Source organism: Pinus tabuliformis, chromosome 7, assembly GCF_031772625.1.
Source record: "Pinus tabuliformis cultivar Carrire ecotype Pingquan chromosome 7, CPIR1, whole genome shotgun sequence".
NCBI lineage: Eukaryota > Viridiplantae > Streptophyta > Pinopsida > Pinales > Pinaceae > Pinus > Pinus tabuliformis.
In genome coordinates, this window is record NC_142293.1 from 2,066,966,289 (window position 1) to 2,066,987,444 (window position 21,156).

At 39.9% G+C, this 21,156-nt stretch overlaps 1 protein-coding gene across 1 annotated transcript in view; it reads right to left on the reverse strand.

Annotated features, from left to right (window-relative positions):
- LOC149256804 (signal recognition particle-related / SRP-like protein) overlaps positions 1-21,156 on the reverse strand; it is a 395,315-nt gene that overhangs the window by 373,758 nt on the left and 401 nt on the right. Inside the window, exon 2 of the mRNA XM_089460884.1 lies at positions 21,015-21,081. Coding sequence (XP_089317010.1) covers positions 21,015-21,081 — 67 coding nt within the window. The remainder of the gene's footprint in view (positions 1-21,014; positions 21,082-21,156) is intronic.

The window sequence follows — 21,156 nt, forward strand, 5'->3', positions numbered from 1 at the left end:
AGATCTCATAAATCTGTCTCAAATCACCTTTACATTGGACCTTACAGTTTGTACGACTTGCAAATGAATGGTTGTCCTCTCCTTTGTTGCTACTGCAATTCTTCTCCTTGCTCGAAAAATCAAGAAGTCCTTCTTTTGATTCTCTCTTTCTCAATGCTTCTTGAGAAAATAATTGATGTGTCCTCTCTTTCACTTAGCTTCCTTTTATAACTTTGAGTTGGGCTAAATCCCTAATCTCGACAATCAAGATTAAATCTAATTTTGAGCTTGGATCAACGGTCCACAATTCAACTTCAATCACTAATAACCAAACTTAGGCACTTTATTAAATTAAACTCACTTTATAAAAAGGCATTCTCTTCATTAATTAATTAATAAAGTGAACCCCTAAGTCTGACTCATTTACTAATGATTCTCGCAACTTGGACACTTTGCTTTTGTGGATATACTATCAGAGCTACAACCATCAACATGAGCAAGTTGTATTTGAAACTTGGCCTAAGTTTTAACTTAGGAAAAGCACATAATGATTAGGTCGGCTAATTGAGCTAAAGAAACATTAGAAAAAGTAAAGTATTCACTCAATCCTATTGCCAATGTTCCTCTTCCTTTTATCCAAGGACCCTCTGACAAGTTGGCTCATATTCTAAAGAAGAATAATATCTCTGCAACCTTTAAGCCACTTAACACGATTCGGTCTTCCCTCAGGTTTGTAAAGGACCAGATTGACCCCTCTAACACTGAAGGGGTTTACATGATCCTGTGTTCTTGTGGGAAGCCTTATCTTGGTGAGACAAAGTCATTCTATCAAGCGTAGAATTCAAGAGCACGTTGTGGACATTAGCCATAATCGCTCTTGTTCTTCGGCTCATGTTGGGCATTCAGCAAAAACCAAGCATCATATTTGCATTGAGGATGCTTCGGTCCTTGCTAAGATCTCTCATTATCACCACAGAAGGTCCAGGGAAGCCATTCAGATTGAGAAATGAGCCACCAACAATCTTAAAAGAGATGATCGCTGGAGAATCAATAAACATTGGATCCCCGCTCTATATATATATATATATATATATATATATATATATATATATATATATATATATATATATATTCTCATTTTTCTAATTGTTATTATTATTATTATTATTATTACTTTTAATTATCTGATATTTTATTATTAGCATTATTTATATTTTCTTTTTTTTTAATATTTTTATGATAAAGGATTTTAATTTTTGTTGAAATTTGGTACCGGAGGACAGGTGGTTCCCTTAGGATTTGATCTTTGGCCTAGGGAAAAGTGTCCAAAAGAATTTAATTTTTCTCCTAAAGTGACTTTATAATTTTATAAAGTTAAATCTAATTTAAAAGTGACTTTAAGTGATAAAGTTATTAAGTCTAATTTTAAAGTGACTTTTATAAAGTCAATGAAAAATTAGAAAGGAAAAGTGACTTTGGAAATAAATGACTAAGTGGGTCTTTATTAAAGTGGGGTGAATTAAAAAATAGAAAGTGAGATTTAAATGAGCATTTAATCTCAACCATTGATCTAAATCTATTTCAGCCATTGGATTTAGAGATCACCCAAAAGTCACTTGGATCACCCAAAAGTCACTTGGAGTTATATTAAAGGAGGAAAAGGAGGAAAAGGTCATTCATTCTTTCATGAGCAGATTGGGAGAAGGAGAGCAAGAGAGCAAGAAAGATTTCTGAGCAGGAAGGAGAAGGAGACAGCAGCTTGGCACACATTCCAAGGCAGCAGTTGAGCAGATTTGTACAGCTGATTCAGCACATAGTGAAAGGCAGATTTTTGCACAAAAATCGAGGAGCAGTTTGCTGATTTTTCTGCACACAAAACGGAGGTCGTACAGCATTTATTGCTGTCCTGTTTGCTGTAATTTCCAGATTGCTGTGAGGCACGGGAAAGGAGATAAGTTGTAAATTTGCTTGCTGATTTTTTGCTGAATAATTCTCACTGTAAAAAGACAATTTTCAGAAATAAAGAAGAGCTCTCAAACTGGTTTTCCCCAAGAGTTGTAGGGGGTTTTTCCAGGGTCAAGTTGACCAAAAATATCAGTGTTTTAATGTGTTTTAATGGCTGTTTTTAATTGCTGATTTTTATTTCTGCAATTTCCAGCATTCTGAAAAATTTCCAGAATTTGTGTTTTCAGCCATATTTATTTTTTTCAGTCTGTTAAATGTATGGTTATGGGAATGGGCATTTAACTACATGGGAGAAATAAGGAGAAACTGAAAACCGGGGTGGGAAAACAGAAATTTTTACATGGTATCAGAGCTTGAGTGCTGAAGGGCAGTTTGGGACAGCAAAAGGAAAAATTACAGTTGCTGATTTTTCACTCAGAAAATTCCAGCAAGCTGATTTTTTCATAAACAGCAGTTTTATCTTTACTACAGCAGTGCTATTTTTCAGTTTTAGGACAGCAGGATGTCATTGGGATTGAGGGTGGAGGATAGGCTGGATGGGCATATAAATTACAGCGTTTGGAAGGAGAGAATGCAGAGTATCTTTGAGGAGGCAGAAGTCTGGGATATCATGGTGCATACAGCACAGCACCCTGTTGTTGTGCCTACTGATGCTACTCAGTTGGCAGCTTATAATAAAAAGAACAACAAGGGTAAGAGGTTGATTCTAGACGGAATCAAAGACCATTGCATTCCTCATGTGAGAGGAAAGAGCAATGCCCATGAGATGTGGACAGCATTGTCCAATCTCTACCAGAGTACCAATGAGAACCGGAAGATGGTCCTGAAGGAGAAGTTGAAGAACATTAAGATGGGGAATGATAGTGCAGCTGGATATCTCACAAAGATTACCAATGTGAGAGATGAGTTGGCAGCGATTGGAGAGGCCATTCCATCCACTGAGTTGGTGCGTATTGCAGTGAATGGCCTCCCCCGTTCATGGTTGAACTTTGCTGATGGGGTTTGTGCACGTGAGACCCTTCCTACATGGGAGAGGTTTTGGGATGATTGCATTCAGACAGAGATCAGGAAAGGACAGCTTGGGGCAGCCAAGCCAGTTGAGCAGGATGAGGATGTAGCACTGGTGGCAGAAGGCAAGAAAGGCAAAGGTAAAGGTAAACAGGGTAACTCACAGAAGGACTATTCCAAAGTGAAGTGTTGGAATTGTCAGAAGATGGGACACTATGCAGTTGTGTGTCCGGAGAAGAAGAAGAAGAAGGGGAAGAACCAAGATGTGGCAGCTTCAGCTGAGATTGAGGACTTTGCAGGTCGTTTTGACCGGGAGTTTGCGTTCACTACATGTGAGTCCTCTAGTGCAGGATCACCTGCCACACAGGTTCAGAGGGAGCATGCTTTTCCCTCGATTAGCGGAGCATCTACAGGTATTTGGTATGTGGACAGTGGGGCTTCCCGTCACATGACAGGAGTCCGTGAGTACTTCTCAGAGCTTTCAGAGAGTGGCACTGATATTGAGGTAGTACTCGGTGATGACAGAGTTGTTAGAGCAGTCGGGGTGGGGACAGTGACATTTCAGAGGGAGTCCAAACCTCCCTTGAAGGTGTCAGAGGTTCTTTATGTGCCAGGGATGAGGAAGAACCTCATATCCGTCTCAGCTTTGGAGGACAGAGGATATGACGTACTGTTCAAGGGAGGACAGGTGTTGATGTATCCCAGGGACACTCCAGCTGATTCAGCTAGAGTGATAGGTGTACGCCATGCAAAGGTGTACAAGTTTGCATTTCAGCCCCTTTTGGCATTGAGCAGTAGTACCGACAGCAGAGCTAGCAGTTCTGAGCTGTGTGAGATTTGGCACCGCAGGATGGGACATATGTATCATGGAGCCTTGAGGACATTGCGGGAGATCACTACAGGTGTGCCAGATTTCAGTACTGATCACTTTGATACTTGCAGAGGTTGTGCGATGGGCAAATTTGCCAAATCCCCTTTTCCCAGCAGTGACAGCAGAGCGACGGGGATACTTGATTTGATTCATTCCGATGTGAGCGGTCGGATGTCTCATGTTTCCTTGAGTGGGTATGAGTACTATGTTTTATTCATTGATGATCACTCCAGGAGGACCTGGATTTATTTCTTGAAGACCAAGAGTGAGGTCTTCAAGCGGTTTCAGGAGTTCAGAGCTCTTGTGGAGACACAGACAGGTCGAAAGATCAAGTCCTTGAGGTCGGACAATGGAGGAGAGTACACCCTTGGAGAGTTTGTTGACTATTGTGCGGAGGCAGGCATTAGGAGGGAGTTCACTGTTCCTTACAACCCCCAGCAGAACGGGGTTGCGGAGAGGAAGAACAGATCCATCATAGAGGCTGCCAAAGCTATGTTACATGATCAGGGGTTGCCATTGTTCTTGTGGGCAGAGGCCTGCAACACAGCTGTTTACTTGCAGAACAGGAGTCCGCATCGTGCCTTGGGGCACATGACTCCGGAGGAGGCTTTCTCTGGGAAGAAGCCTGATCTTGGTCATCTTCATATCTTTGGATGCATTACATACTCCTATATACCCAAGGAGAAGAGGACCAAACTAGAGCCCACCGCAGAGAAGGGTATCTTTGTGGGCTACAGTGAGACCTCAAAGGCCTTTCGGATTTACATTCCTGCGCAGAGGAGAGTTGTTGTCAGACGGGATGTGAAGTTCGAGGAGGACAGGGCCTTTAGGAGGTCACGAGAGTTAGAGTATCTGGATCAGCCAGACCCTCAGCAGCAGTTGAGTCAGTCGCAGGGATCCAGTGGGCAGGGATCAGGAGGATCCGGAGGTACATCTATGAGGATGTCAGGTCCGTCAGTGAGCAGTGGCTCATCGAGCCAGAGGGGTGGTGCTCCGGGCAGCATGCAGAGCAGTTCACTAGGGAGTCCACTGATGGACAGTTCACACGGTACCTCAGCTTCTACAGGTTCAGGTGCAGGCAAGAGGACAGCAGACAGACAGTCAGGAGTTCAGGCTACTGATGGTGATGAGGAGGAGGAGTTTCATTCTCCTATGGGAGAAGCATGCTCAGGGAAGAGGAAGCCCAAGTGGCTTCAGGACACCTTGAGGGATGCCACATCTGTTGCTGAGCCGAAGAGGCCGGTCAGAGAGAGTAGACCACCTGAGAGGTTTTGTAGTTATATGGCGATGGTTACCAGCATCCTTGACTCTGAGCCTTCTAGCTATGAGGAGGCAGCTAGCCAGCAGGTCTGGAGAGAGGCCATGCAGGAGGAGTATTCTTCTATCATGAAGAATGATGTATGGGAGGTGGTGCCGAGGCCTGAGGGCAAATCCGTGGTTACTTCCAAATGGCTTTACAAGGTAAAGCATGCTGCAGATGGCAGCATTGAGAAATTCAAAGCAAGGTTTGTGGCTAGAGGGTTCTCTCAGGTAGAGGGAGTTGATTATGAGGAGACCTTCGCTCCCGTGGCTCGATATACTTCGATTCGCTCCATTATATCGATAGCAGCAGAGATGGGTTGGAAGATCCACCAGATGGATGTGAAGACCGCATTTCTCAATGGCTTCATACAGGAGGAGGTGTACATTGAGCAGCCACAGGGCTTTGAGGTGCATGGGAAGGAGTCCCATGTGTGCAGATTGAAGAAGGCCCTTTATGGCCTGAAGCAAGCTCCCAGAGCTTGGTACTCCAGGATAGATGCATACTTGCAGGGGATGGGTTTCACAAAGAGTGAGGCAGATCCGAACCTTTACTTTATTGTGATTGGTGAGGAGCCTCTCATTCTGGTGCTGTATGTGGATGACTTGATCATTACAGGTGCAGAGAGACTCATAGAGCACTGCAAGAGAGATCTTGCGGCGGAGTTTGAGATGAAGGACATCGGCTTGATGCATTACTTTTTGGGTTTGGAGGTGTGGCAGGAGGAGGGGCATTTCTTCCTGGGGCAGGGGAAGTATATTGTGGACATCCTTAGCAGATTCCACATGGAGGATTGTAGACCCATGTCGACACCGATGATCACCAACTGGAAGAAGCTTCATGCTTCGGATTCCGAGTTGGTGGATCCCACATTGTACAGGCAGCTGATTGGTTCCTTGATGTATTTGGTCAACACTAGACCAGATATCTGTTTTGCAGTCAACACGATGAGTCAGTTTATGTGTGAGCCTAGGAAGGTTCACTGGGTGGCTGCAAAACACATTTTGCGGTACTTGCAGGGGACAGTGGATTATGGTCTGGACTATAGGCAGGGAGATGGAGTGAGATTGGCAGGATACACTGATTCTGATTGGGCAGGTTGTGCTTCTGATAGGAAGAGCACTTCAGGGTGTTGTTTTGGGTTGGGTTCAGCAGTAGTGTCATGGTTCAGCCGGAAGCAGCAGTCAGTAGCACTGAGTTCAGCGGAAGCAGAGTATATGGCAACCAGTCTAGCTAGTTGTGAGGCCATCTGGCTTCGCAAGATGTTGTTTGGCTTATTTGGTCAGCCGTTGAGACCTTCAGTGATTTACTGTGATAATCAGAGTTGCATTAAACTCACGGAGAATCCAGTATTTCATGACAGATCAAAGCATATCGGGATCAGATATCATTTCATCAGAGACTATGTTCAGAAGGGAGCTGTGAAGCTTGAGTATATTTCCACTGATGAGCAGGTTGCAGATATCCTTACTAAAGCCTTACCACGGGGCAAGCATGTCTACTTCAGGGACAAGATGGGTGTGGTGAGGAACACCTTCCTCGGTAAGAGGGAGTGTTGAAATTTGGTACCGGAGGACAGGTGGTTCCCTTAGGCTTTGATCTTTGGCCTAGGGAAAAGTGTCCAAAAGAATTTAATTTTTCTCCTAAAGTGACTTTATAATTTTATAAAGTTAAATCTAATTTAAAAGTGACTTTAAGTGATAAAGTTATTAAGTCTAATTTTAAAGTGACTTTTATAAAGTCAATGAAAAATTAGAAAGGAAAAGTGACTTTGGAAATAAATGACTAAGTGGGTCTTTATTAAAGTGGGGTGAATTAAAAAATAGAAAGTGAGATTTAAATGAGCATTTAATCTCAACCATTGATCTAAATCTATTTCAGCCATTGGATTTAGAGATCACCCAAAAGTCACTTGGAGTTATATTAAAGGAGGAAAAGGTCATTCATTCTTTCATGAGCAGATTGGGAGAAGGAGAGCAAGAGAGCAAGAGAGATTTCTGAGCAGGAAGGAGAAGGAGACAGCAGCTTGGCACACATTCCAAGGCAGCAGTTGAGCAGATTTGTACAGCTGATTCAGCACATAGTGAAAGGCAGATTTTTGCACAAAAATCGAGGAGCAGTTTGCTGATTTTTCTGCACACAAAACGGAGGTCGTACAGCATTTATTGCTGTCCTGTTTGCTGTAATTTCCAGATTGCTGTGAGGCACGGGAAAGGAGATAAGTTGTAAATTTGCTTGCTGATTTTTTGCTGAATAATTCTCACTGTAAAAAGACAATTTTCAGAAATAAAGAAGAGCTCTCAAACTGGTTTTCCCCAAGAGTTGTAGGGGGTTTTTCCAGGGTCAAGTTGACCAAAAATATCAGTGTTTTAATGTGTTTTAATGGCTGTTTTTAATTGCTGATTTTTATTTCTGCAATTTCCAGCATTCTGAAAAATTTCCAGAATTTGTGTTTTCAGCCATATTTATTTTTTTCAGTCTGTTAAATGTATGGTTATGGGAATGGGCATTTAACTACATGGGAGAAATAAGGAGAAACTGAAAACCGGGGTGGGAAAACAGAAATTTTTACAATTTTACCCTTATTTTTATTTTACTTATTTTTTCTTTAATTTAAAATATAGTTATTTATTTAATATTAACATATTTTTTATTAATAGTAATTTTATACAACTTTTTCTATCATATATGGCTTTAATGTTATTTTTCTAGATAATTAGTCTTGGTCCTATTACCACTCAAACTAGCAGGGGACCTAAAGGGCAAATGCTAGGCCAAGGGCAACAAATAGAGACTTAGTCAATTGTCACCTCAGCAAAGCTCCCTTCTATTTACGAACTTTCACCAATGGGAGGAGACTCGGTATATTATGGAGTCAACAATGAAGGATAAGTCAATGAAATGATGTGGAGTGACCCAAACAATCCTTTTCCTGGAAGAGTTAGAAGGATAAGGCTTTCTTGCTTTCTAAGCAATGTACAATGTCTTCTAGGGAAATGAAGGATTTGAGAGTTAGGTTTATGGGATATGAGTTATGAAGGAACTTCCCAATCCCTAAAATTCTTATTGTAATTGGTATCCCAGATGGTTCTTGAAGAATTGTCTTTTCGAAGGAATGGGACCAAATGGACCCAGTCTAGGATAGGGGGAATGAGTATAGCAACCAATGATGTTCTTACCCTCGACAAGGTGAGGAAAGGATCAAAGAAAGAATTCTCACTTGAAGGTGTTGATTTGATCCTATGAGGTAAGAGCCTTGGGGATGCTAAGGCAAAATTTGATCCTGGAGCTAGGGCTTGGCTTTTCTCCCAACTCCACCGTTGGAATGGCTTCAAAATTAGAGACCTTGAGGAAACACCAACACAGGAGACCCTAGGAGATCAAACTTTTTGGAGGGCTAGCTTGTCGGGAAATTGATGCCCTAGGTGCCCCAACATGGCTAGACCTAGAAGAAGGTGAGAGAATGTAATTTTTGGTGACCACCTTTTGGTAGATCAGTGCCTTAATCTTTGGGAGAATGGAGTCTATGATGAATATGAGTAGGATTTCTTGATTCCCAATCAAGGAGGCCTCAAGACCACTTCGATAGCCTTCTAGGTCAAGGAGAAGCAATCTTGCAGCTTTTATACTTCGATGTACAAAGGAAATGGTTTATCAACGTCAAATTCTTTGATAGAATTACCCCTAGGAGATTTTGTTCATATTACATGGCCCATACATTGAGAGATGTTATAATAAAGACAAAATCCCACAATTTTAAGCAGTAAATGCATGTAGCAATTAGCCCTAGAACAGCGAAAATCCCAGTTCAATGTATATGACAAAGTAAAACAAGAATAACATTAAAAGCATATACTTACATGTAACAAAATATATCCAACCATTCATAATTGACAAGAGAGAAGCTCCAAGAGAAGATAGACCAATATCCACACATCAAAATTCATCCATAAAGCTCCAATTCATCCTCTAGAAAAAGTGTGAAATTCTCAAGAGAGAGAAAAGATCCAATCCAAAGTGATGATGAGCAAAGTAGCTCATCTCATTTGTATGTATACATAACTTAGGAGTTCGAATTAACCTCCTTGGCCTATATAAGCCCCAAAAATAAAATAATGTTATAATAATTCAACTTTTGATGACAAACCCACCAAACTAGCTCATAAATGAAAAAGTAAGCCTCTCAAGAGGTCTAATAATAATCTATGCATGTCATAGTGCCCTCTAAGAGGCCTAATGAGGTCCATGGGTGCCATAATGAAGAGTAGGACCCTCAAAAGGAATGGGCAAGGGGTTGGCCCCTTGTAATAACTTGTGTTGTTCCAAATGACATGTGGGGGCACACAAGTGTCCTCATGGATCTCCAAATAAATCGAAGATGCATGTAGATCGCCTACAAGGGCTACGAAGATGGTGTAGGTGATGCCACATCATCGTGCAAGTCATGGAACATCTGCCAAGTGCATGGTGCAAATCTGGGGCCAACTGGGCATGATGGATCAGGTGCATCTTCCTCGTCCAATAAGTGAACCATGAGCAATCTCTAAATGGTTGTGGGGATCCATGGAGTGTTGTCTGCTGCTATGGAGGCCCACAGCTCTCAACGCACACCCTACATATGCCAATGTAGCCCTCTGGAGGATTAGGAGCCCATATAGAGAGACCAAACCCAAAATGGAAACCATCTGCAATCTTGCATAAGATCCAATGCATCCCCTAGCCTTCCAGTACAACAAGTCACTAGAGAAATCAAGTAAATGAGCTTACCAAATCATGGACCACATGCGAGGACTTCATAATGGCCTTCCCTTCCATAATGGGCTTCGTGATATGCCAATGTCTCCCAAACTCCGAATGGGATTAACCAATAATCATGTTAAGTGGTTTCTACATCTAAGGTGGATAATATAGTCAAGGTACGTCCTTCAAAAGGTGGTGGTATGCGACCGATAAGTAAATTAAGTAGGGAATGAGAAGGGGCATCCCTGGGTCACATGTTGGGGTACAAGGGTAGCTAATAAGAGGGAAGCCCACACTTGGGTTTATAATGTATAGGAGGAAGCAATCGTGGTACATGAGGTGCCCCAATCTTGATTTTTCCACCCTTCTTTATATGCCCTTTTATGATTTTCTTTGATTAACTACTCGAGGCTCAAAGGGGTAGGAGCATGATGTATAAGATATAGAATACCCTCTTTTAAGGTGGGGCGGTTCATTGCCCACCAGGGGTTGGGACAATCATGGGTTCCTGTATGATGAAGGAGGTTCACAGAACCCGTAGGAACCAGGGTGATGGCCATGAAGATGGGGTAGAGCTCATGCATTGGCTTTTGCCCACATGCTAAATGTATTTGTCCCAACCATCTTTTGCATTTTGTGGTACATTTTCGTACTGAATGTGGCCATATATGCTTTTTATCTTTCTTTTTAGCTGCATCAACCTTCTGGCTTCATTCCAGGCCATGACCCAAGGTGTGGGCAAGGTGAAGGGGCATGCTAACCCTATGTGGACCCAGGTGGGAAAAATGATGAATGGGGTGATAATGAATGGAAAGAGGGTAATATAAGTGGATAAGAGAGTGGGACCATGCAACCAAAATCGAGGTTTTCCATGAAATACCATCCCTGGAGCCGAATGGTCAGTAAAAGAGATCCCACGAGACTAGAATCCAAGGTTAATACCTAAAAGGGGTCTAGGGGACAAGAGCACAGACCTAGCCTATTCTCTCCACTGAATCCTCGCATTAATCCATGCCCAAAAATGTCCATGATAACCAAACTACAATACTCAATTTCCAAATGACAAGGCATACCTTTAGGTTCAAGAGGCTCACCTTCAAACATACGATCATGGCAGATAAGCGAGGGACTACATGGCTAGCTCAGGGGCGGAGAAATGGCACAATGAGCTAGCTGGTGGTCGCAAGGGGCTGCTAGCTGCCGGCTGAAGACCATTTTGGAGAAAAAAATTCTCCAAGGGATATTACCCCCAAAATGGTGGGTAACAGGTCCTTTTTTACCATTTTACTTAAATATCATTTATATTTATTTTTATTTTTTACCCTTCTTTTCTTTATTTTTTAATTTTCATATTTTCTAAATTATTATATAATTATAATAATTATTTAAATCTTTATATATTTATATAATAGTCATATGAATATTTTTATATATTTATAATATTTATTATTGTTTAAGAAATATTTGACCCTTATTTCTTGTTTTTATTATTATTGAATTTTTCTTGCATTTTTCTTTCTTTCTAATTTATTATTATTTTTATATTTACTATTACAAAAAAAAAAATTAACTAAAATACTTATATGGATATTCTGAATATTTATTATTATTTAATTATTATTTGGCCCTTATTTTTTGCATTTATTGTGACTTTTAATTTATTTGTTATGTTTTGGTCTAACAACTAATTTCTTTGACTTTTGACCTTTTAGACTCCTTTATCTCCTTTTATACCCCTGTTGGATCAAATTTTCTCTTGATCTTTTCATCCTGATGATGAACCACATTGGTTGGTTCGAGACACATCACCAATCAATGTTTTTATGTGGTGGATCTAGAAAACAGATATCTAAACAATTCTATTCACAAAAGTCGTCATTCAAATAATTATGATTTAAGCTCAGTACTTGATCTCAGAGAGGCAAGTTCTAATCTCAATCGTCAATCACTTCGGAGATTAGGGTTATAGATTTAGCTCAATGAAAAGTTATAAAAAGCAAGGCTAAGGAGATGAAGAAGACACACCATACAGCTAGACAAGATTGAAAGAGGCATCTCAATGAGGAGTGTGATACTCTAGTGTGTTGGGTCTGAGGAAGGGGCAACAAGCAAACCCAAAAGGAGGGCTTGATCAGTTAGATCAGAACTAGTTGTTGCTACATGTAATTTACTCAACTGGGCCATTATCCCTAGACAAGAGCCCAAGTAGGTTCTGAAAAAATTTAATGAACCGATTTGACTACGCAGAACCTATTGTGTCATTTTGTGAGATTATGTTTTTGCTTCCACTAATTTAAGTTAAGAACCTGGATATGCATTCATTCAGAAGATTTGTAGTCTGCTAGGTCAATGGATTGTCAGGTTCTAGGTTCGTAGGAGAATTAGCATTGTGGACGACAATGTCAATAGCCCAGGTAGTGAGGACAAGAGAAAATCTCAGGACTAGTGATGATAAGTTTCCCTTGTCATTTTGGGTAGTTTACTCTCTGTTCATTTATGAACCTAAGTTGAAAGCAACAGGATGGAAAACCGTAGATCAGCTAGTTCTCCAAAATGAGCTAGCAAGTGAAGAACAGTGCAAAGAATCACTACAAAGGGCATCCATAAGATCAAGAGATCAACAAGATAGACTAGTACAGGCAACAAGCAAGCCAGGAGATACATATAAAGTAAAAAAGGGATACACAAGAGCAATAGCAAGTCAAGGAAATAGTGATGAATAATGGAAATGGAGACTCATATCAAAATTGTAGGCTCCTTTAAAAAGAAGGATATTCCAATGGCTCGTTCTATGCAACATGGTACTCACACGAGACAATCTTCAAAAAAATCATGGCAAGGACCCGGTTATTGTTATCTTGTGTAACGAAATCTTGGCCAGCATCAACTAATTATTTCTCACGTGTCACTTCTCTAAGAAAGTTTGATCAACAGTTAGATGCACCACCGGAGACAATGGCAAGTGGAAAGGCAACTATGAAGAGAAGACCCTAAAAGCTTGGTTGGATGACAATAGGTAATAAAGGACCATCCATCCCTACAAGATTTCAGGGTTTGGTATTTAGATTACTCAGAATGTTCGGCTCTTACAAGACAAAGTTGTAACTCATGTGTTACCCTTTTACAAACTGAAAGGAAACTACAATAATCATGAGAAAAGTCAAAAACAAAAGAAGCAGTGCATTGTGGGAGTCCATGTTGAAAATGATAGCGAGAAAGGTTTCCTTGACTTGTGTCTTAGTCAAAGAGGCCTCAATGAGTTCTTAATTAGCATGCTCAAGTCCTATAAGTTAGGAATCAATTCATATAAGTCAAGAACCAATTCCTATAAGTTAGGAATCAATTCCTATGACTTAGGTGCTAATTCCTGTAAGTTAGGATGAGTTCCTGTGATTTAGGATGAGTCCCTACACATTAGGATGAGTTACGAAGCAGTTAACTAATGTGCAAAAGTGGAAGGTTGAGTTCATTGTCTTCTAGTGTGAATTAACTTGGAAAAGGATGAGTGACAAGTCTCTAATTCTAGATTGAGACTTATGACGGGTTGCATGAGCCACTTCAACTCAGTTAACAACTCAATCACCAATTCAATTCTTAAAATATTGACTTGCCAGATTTAGCCGTTCGAAATGCTTATAAGGAAGAACAAAGGCACAATTGTAATTATTCTTCTTGAGCACAAGTATTGTGTGTGAGCTTGTAAGAGTGACAAGAACAATAAGGAGCTTGTGTGCGAGATTTGATAGAAGAAGAATTTCCTTGGGAATGTGTTAGGAAATAGGGGCTAATTCCTAAGAAATAGGAGCGGCTCATGCGCTAGGAATAGGGGCTTATTTCCTAGGATTTGCACATGGATTTCGGAGCTCACCCAAGCAAGGCAAGAAGGCATAAGGATTAGGGGTATTGTAGATTGTTTCAAGCTTAGTTCAAGCAGGAAGATCGTTGTATTCTCTACTGAAACCAAGTTGTATTGTAAGAAATCTATTGCTCATTCTTCTATCAATAAAATTCTCAAGCAAGCAGAGGGTTTTCCCAATTGGGTTCCCTAGAAAAATTGTGTTGCTGAATTGTGTGATTTTGTACTTTATTATGTTCCTATTCCACTGCAAAAGAAGTAGAGAAACTATGTGTCTATATGAAAAGAAATTAGTTTCAGTTTCATATTAGCAGTTGCAGAATTTCCTAGATTTTCTACATGGTATCAAAGCTATAGAACAGAATAAAGACCGGCACATCCAAGTAGCAAAAACATCAAAAGAAGACACCTCTGAGGCAGTCGCAGATCAGGAGCCCTAGAGAAGGAGAGATATTGGATTGTTCTGGGTCCAATAATCTTGTGACAACAGGCCGAGTTTATGGAGTTACAACTAGCATAAAGGAGACATCTTCTGAGGTAGTTATGTGCCAAATTAGGGGGCTAAATCCTCAAGAATAGGTTTGTATATTTTTGTGTCTTTGGAATGACATTTGTATTGTTGTAGGTGTCCTTTTGGGAGGCTGAAAGGCTAGGGCTAGGACAATGGGCAGAAAAGTGTCCTAAAGGCAACAAAGAAAAGGAGTTGTAGAGGAAGGGTAGTCATAGGTTTTGGGTGGAGAGTTTCTCTAGAAACAGGTCTTAATATTTTCTGAGTATGCCCTAGTGCAGTCCAGTCCTGTAGGTGGTCTCTTTGAGTACCAAAAAGGCCAAACAGTGGATTGTATAAAGGCAAGAAGGACAATAAATGTTATGAATAAAATATATAAAATAATGTAAAATAATTGTAAACAATAATAATCATAAATAATGATTAATTAAACTAGTAATTAGGTTGAAGAGGCATGTCTAAATGAGACATGACTCTCCATAAAGAGACAACTACTTGGTATATAAGCAAGCCTCTCTCTCTTATTGTATCATCATTCTTATTCACACATTTAATATAATATTTGTATCCTCATGGATATCTTGATATTCCAAGTCTTTTGGAGTAATTAATCTGTAGAAGGAACTTTGTTCGCTTCATTTGGTATCAGAGCAGTCGATCTTCTAGCCGCTCCACCGCTGCACAGAGTTGTGTTCTTCGATCCAAGTCTTTGACTGTCAAATTCATCAATATTGTTGTCGTTGAAGCGTTTCGCTACAAGAATTTGGAGTTTCTCCATTTCACTATCAACCATTTGGCCATCCAAAAAAAATATTGAAAAAAATCAAATTCAAAAAAAAAAAAAAAAAATAAGTACATATAAAGCTTTAAAAATAAATGATTAAATTTTGAAGGAGAACATTCATATATATAAAAAAAGGCTCTACATTATTGATAAAAAGTGCATAATAAATATAAGCGGGAATCTTTCCAAGTATATTTAATACTTTTTACGTGGAGAAGCCCGTGGTTTTAGAAACCAATGGTAATTGCCCGTGGTATTTTAAAAGTAAAAGAAAAACAAAAGGAATACAAAATCTCTTTATGTGAATGGTAAGTTATACTTCTTACGTGAATAATAGATAATATTATTTTGATTCTTCATTAAGTGGTTTACAAGCCTGTGGTTTTAGAAACCCATGGTAATTGCCCATGGTATTTTAAAAGTAATTAAAATCACAATACTTGAGCGACAACGTGCTGAGGAGAGAAAGAGAATGGAATCCCTAGTCCAAATCTTCCAAGATGGACGTCCATCATCACCCCCACAGAGTGATGTAATCCAGTGTACCAAGAAAGTGCAGTTAAAAGATCAAGAGAATGGCAAAATAGCCAAAAGTCAACAAAACAAGAAAGCGTTAGAACACGAACATAAAAATCTTGTGGATATGCATCACAAAGAAATAATGGAAAAGGACGAAGAAATTTCTAGTCTCAAGGACCACGTCGAAAAATTATTGGCACAAGTGAAGAAGACTAAGGTCACAAAGAAAGAACTCAAGAAGCACTTATCAGAACAAGAAGATGAAACTTTGCGTTTAAAGAACCTTAATAAAAATTTATTAGAACAAATCAGAGATCTAAAAGATGAAAATCTTAAAATTCAAAACATTGAAAATAAGGTTGATAAATCAGAAATCAAAGAACTTTTACGACTGAAAAACCATAATCAAAGTCTACTCACTCAAATTAAGAAACTTAAGGATGATAAGAAGGCATTAAAAGATAAGTTAGAACAATTCACTCAAGAAGAAGTATCGAAATCTACAGTCGCAACAATTCAAGTTGAAAATAAGGGAACGAATACCGATCCAATCAATTTGACAACTCAAGAAGACAAGTTAGTTGAAGAAATGACACGCTTAGATGTTGCAGTTCAAACAATGAACATCCCAAGTGAATGTTCCATAACCAACTCAACAACATCTTCGCCAGAAGAAAATATAAAAATTGCCACATGCCCAATAAGGGAAAGTCAAACCAAAAAAGTTCCCTATCGGCATCCAAATCACGAGATTAGACAACTCAACCATGCTACATATCGGTGCCATTCAAAACAGAAACAACAAACTGATGTTCCAGAGAAGAGTAATGTACCCTCAATCTAGTCGTATGATGACAAGTCGTTACAAAATTGCAGTGATCAGAATACTCCACAGAAGATTTATTTAGGATGGTCTGATCCCTTCTCAGTGCAACAATTTTGTTTGTCACTAAAGAGATCATATCAACTTGTATCAACAAGGATGACTATTCCAAGAGAGGAAGACGTTCGAAGTCGAAAAAGAGATCGAGCCTTTTTCATCGACAAGCTTTGAGGACAAAGCTTTTTGAGGAAGGAGGCAATGTTACGAATAAAATATATAAAATAATGTAAAATAATTGTAAACAATAATAATCATAAATAATGATTAGTTAAACTAGTAATTAGGTTGAAGAGGCATGTCTAAATGAGACATGACCCTCCATGAAGAGACGCCTGCTTGGTATATAAGCCAACCTCTCTCTCTCATTATATCATCATTCTTATTCACACATTTAATATAATACTTGTATCCTCATGGATATCTTGATATTCCAAGTCTTTTGGAGTAATTAATCTGTAGAAGGAACTTTGTTCGCTTCAGTGAATAAGGGAAGATTGTTGGGGAAGTTAATCCGCAGTATTTAGAGGCATAGAGGGACGAGTTTGTGGGGTTGTAACTATAGTTACATTCATCCCTAACAAAGGGTCGAGAATTGTAGAGAAGGGCATAGAAGCTGAAGACAAGAGCAGCAGCAGTTGGCTGCGAAAACAAGGTATGTTTTATCCTCTTGAATTTGATGTTTGCTAATGGATGAGGTGTCCAGTTTGGACAGTTTTGTTTGGCATCTTAAGGATTGTTAGGAGGGTTGTAGTAGGTGCCAAAAGAGCCCTAAGAACAGTCACTTATAAAGGAATTTGAGGACTATTAGAAGGGTAGAATTAGAGAAGCCCTAAGGGCTAGTTCTTGAAGGAATAAGGACCAACCAAGTGGGCTTATGAACAAGCCCTAAGTTGATTGTTGGAGAAGGACTTTTGACAGTGATAGAGGGCAACCTCCATGCCCTAAGTTTGTCTTCATTGGAGCAGCACAGGAAGGCAGAAGTGGGAAGAGTGTGAAGTCCCAAAGTGTTGTGTTTTTGAAGGACTAAGGAGCAGCAAGTGGCCAGTTAATGAAGACCCTAAGAGTTGACAAATTTATGGACTAACGATGAGCTAGACGACAGACAGTTTGAGTAGAACATGTTCAGTCTTCTTAGAGCAGCCAAGACAGATTGAGCAAGTGGGCAGTTAATGAAGATCCTAAGTGTTGACAAATTTATGGACTAATGATGAGCTAGAGGGTAGACGGTTTGAGTAGCCTATGTCCAGTCTTTTTAGAGTAGCCACAAGAGATTGAAACTAGCAGATTTGATAGTTGGAGATGCAAGCATTCTGAAGTAGCAGAAGTTACAGTGATCAGCAAAGGAGGAGGCAAAGTACCTGCCAGATGTGATTCAGGAGCACCCTTCCACATGACCGGGAACAAGAATAGCTTCAGCCACCTGAAGGAGAAGGACATGCAGTTTCAGATTGAGCTAGGAGATGATGCTCAGTATGTAACTAGAGGAGTTGGTACTGTCAGTTTTCAGAGGTCGCCTGAAGGAGAAGGACATGCAGTTTCAAATGGAGCTAGGAGATGATGGTCAGTATGTAGCTAGAGGAGTTGGTACTGTCAGTTTTCAGAGGGAGTTAGGTAATCCTCTTCATCTCAAAGATGTTCTCTATGTTCCAGGATTGAGGCAAAATCTTGTTTCGGTAGCTACCTTTGAGGACAAGGGATATGATATCATCTTTAGCAGAGGTAAGGCGTACCTCCAACACTTAGCTTCTGGATGTAAGAAGCAGATAGTTGGGAAGGTGAAGAATCTCTACAAGATGCGAATAGAGACAGATGCAGCCTTAAGCAGCAAGGCAAGGAGAGCTCACAGTAGAGAAGCGATGGTTGAGCGAGAGCAAGATAGAGCTCTCAAGATGGAGCCTTAGCTAGTATCTCGGTTTTAGTCTAAGCTAGTTGGCAGCTGGGTTGACCAGTAGGATGATGAGGAACATAGCCCAGGGCAAGTGGAAGCAACAACTCAGGCAAAGACTTCTAGTATAGGGAGAGTTCGAGCCAAGTAGGCAGAGGATTTGGTTAAGGGAGATCATAAGAGAGTTGAATCTTCCAGTATCACTCCCAGCTAGAGGAAGCAGCTACAGAGGTACACAGGGTACATGGTACTTATGATTGAAGTGATGGACTTGCAGAGCATGGTGGGAAAGAACAAGTCTTCAGCTCAAGTTCTGCAGAAGAAAGCAGGGAAGTCTTCTAGTTCAAAGGGAGCAACTGCAGCAACCGAGAACGTGGGTATTAGAGACAGATCCAAGTGGACAAGGTTCCTCCATAAGCACCTTGCTCGCTAAGAGGGAGCGTCGAAAATGATAGTGAGAAAGATTTCCTTGAATTGTGCCTTAGTCAAAGAGGCCTCGACGAGTTCTTCCTTAGCATGCTCAAGTTCCTATAAGTTAGGAATCAATTCCTACAAGTTAGGATCTAATTCCTACAAGTTAGGATCTAATTCCTACAAGTTAGGATCTAATTCCTACAAGTTAGGATCTAATTCCTATAAGTTAGCACGAATTCCTAAGATTTAGGATGAGTCCCTACAAATTAGGAGTTATGAAGCAGTTAACTAATGTGCAAAAGTGGAAAGATGAGCTCATTATCTTCTAGTGTGAGTTAACTTGGAAAAGGACAAGTGACAAGTCTCTAATTCTAGATCGAGACTTAGGACGAGTTGCCTGAGCCACTTCAACTTAGTTAACAACTCAATCACCAATTCGATTCCTAAAATATTGACTTGCCATATTTAGCCATTTGAATTGCTTATAAGGAAGAGCAAAGGTAAAATTGTAATCATTCTTCTTGAGCACAAGTATTGTGTGCGAGCTTGTAAGAGTGACAAGAACAAGAAGGAGCTTGTGTGAGGGATCTGATAGAGGAAGAATTGCCTTGGGAATGCGCTAGGAAATAGGGGCTAATTCCTAAGAAATAGGAGCAGCTCATGCGCTAGGAAGTAGGGGTTTATTTCCTAGGATTTGCGCAAGGATTTTGGAGCTCATCCAGGCAAGGCAAGAAGGTATAAGGATCAGGGTCTTGCAGATTGTTTCAAGCTTAGTTCAAGCAGGAAGATCATTGTATTCTCTATTGAAACCAAGTTGTATTGTAAGAGATCTATTGCTCACTCTTCTATCAACAAAATTCTCAAGCAAGAAAAGGGTTTTCCCAGTTGGGTTCCCTAGGAAAATTGTGTTGTTAAATTGTGTGATTGTGTATTTAATTATGTTCCTATTTCGTTTAAAAATAAGTAGAGAAATTCTGTGTCTATATGAAAAGAAATTAGTTTCAGTTTCAGATTGTTCATATTAACAGTTGCAGAATTTCGCGGATTTTCTACAGTCCATGAGATAAATGGTTCCCTTCCTTATGGGTTCTTCCATGAAGGCTTGGAGCAACAAAACTAAATTCCAAAGATAGAGGTGCAGGAGGCATCCTTCATATTTCAGAATCAAGGCAGCTTGCATTCTGATGACCTTAGCTTTACATAAGGGGATCAGTGAAATGATTATATATGGAGATTCAAAGTTGATGGTGGAATGGATAACAAGTTCAAAGGAGCAAAGAAGTATGGAGTGTGGAAGTTTACAACAGGCAACAGATTTGACAATCAGTTTTCAGTCTATATATTTCATCGCAAATACACTCTTCAAACAGGCATGGAGCAGAACTCCAGGCCCATTTTTAGCTTCATCCTCACGGGATGGAGTTCAGTAAATCCCCCTTCCAAGAATGATTGATATGTAATAAAGAAAAAGATAGATATATTATCTTAAGTAGGTTGTCTTGTTTATGTTGTTTCGTTGAAGGGAATGATGATGGATGCTTTAGGATGTGATGTTGTTATGTAATGGGGAAATTTGACGCCTCTTTGGCAATACAATATCTATATCTTTTATTTTGAATAATGTAAAGAGCTACAGAATGAATCTAAGTTTATACTTAGCTGGACCTATGACTTCAATTTTGTCTTGTTTATGTTAAAATTGGCTCCCATTTTGTTTTTGTCAGGGATCTAGACAGCGTTTTTTTGTATTACTATCTCTGTTCATATAAATGCTTTTTTTCCCAGCCCAGGGGTTTTGCTCAACTGATTACTGCCAATGTTGCTGCACAGTTGGCCAGTTCTGTGCCAGCAGGTGCTAGTTTAAATCCCCTACGTAAGGCACATTAGTTTATGCCACCTGATTTGATAGGGATACAATCCACGAAGATGAGGAAGCATCCCTTGGGTTCCCCACGAGGTTTTCTTTGGGAAAAATATGTCTTTAAACCAGATTTAAAAAAGAGGAGGGGGACCGAAGTTTCATGATCAATTCCCAAAATAAGACTGAAAAAGGTTGAAAGGTAAAACTTTTTAATGCGATATGATACTTCCAAGAGGAAAATTTCTGGTACTTGGGCAAGTCTCGATCTTCCTCAAACGGACGAAAATACTAGCCCACCGATATGCTTCCCAGCGAATTATCAAAAATATGATAAGTATGATAAGACTCTGTCACAACGCTCGATCATTTGAGCTATTTCTTTTACAGAGCTAAAACTTGGGGAAATTGAGACAAATTACAAAGTGCGTAACTACTCCATACCTGTAGCGAGTATAATCACTGTGTCGCAAACCATGTTGAGATTGTGCGGTCTTGATAAGTTGCAGAACTGTTAAATACAAGACAACAAATTAAAATGCTAGGGCTGTGAAAGATGTAGATGAAGAAATTGGGACCTGACGAT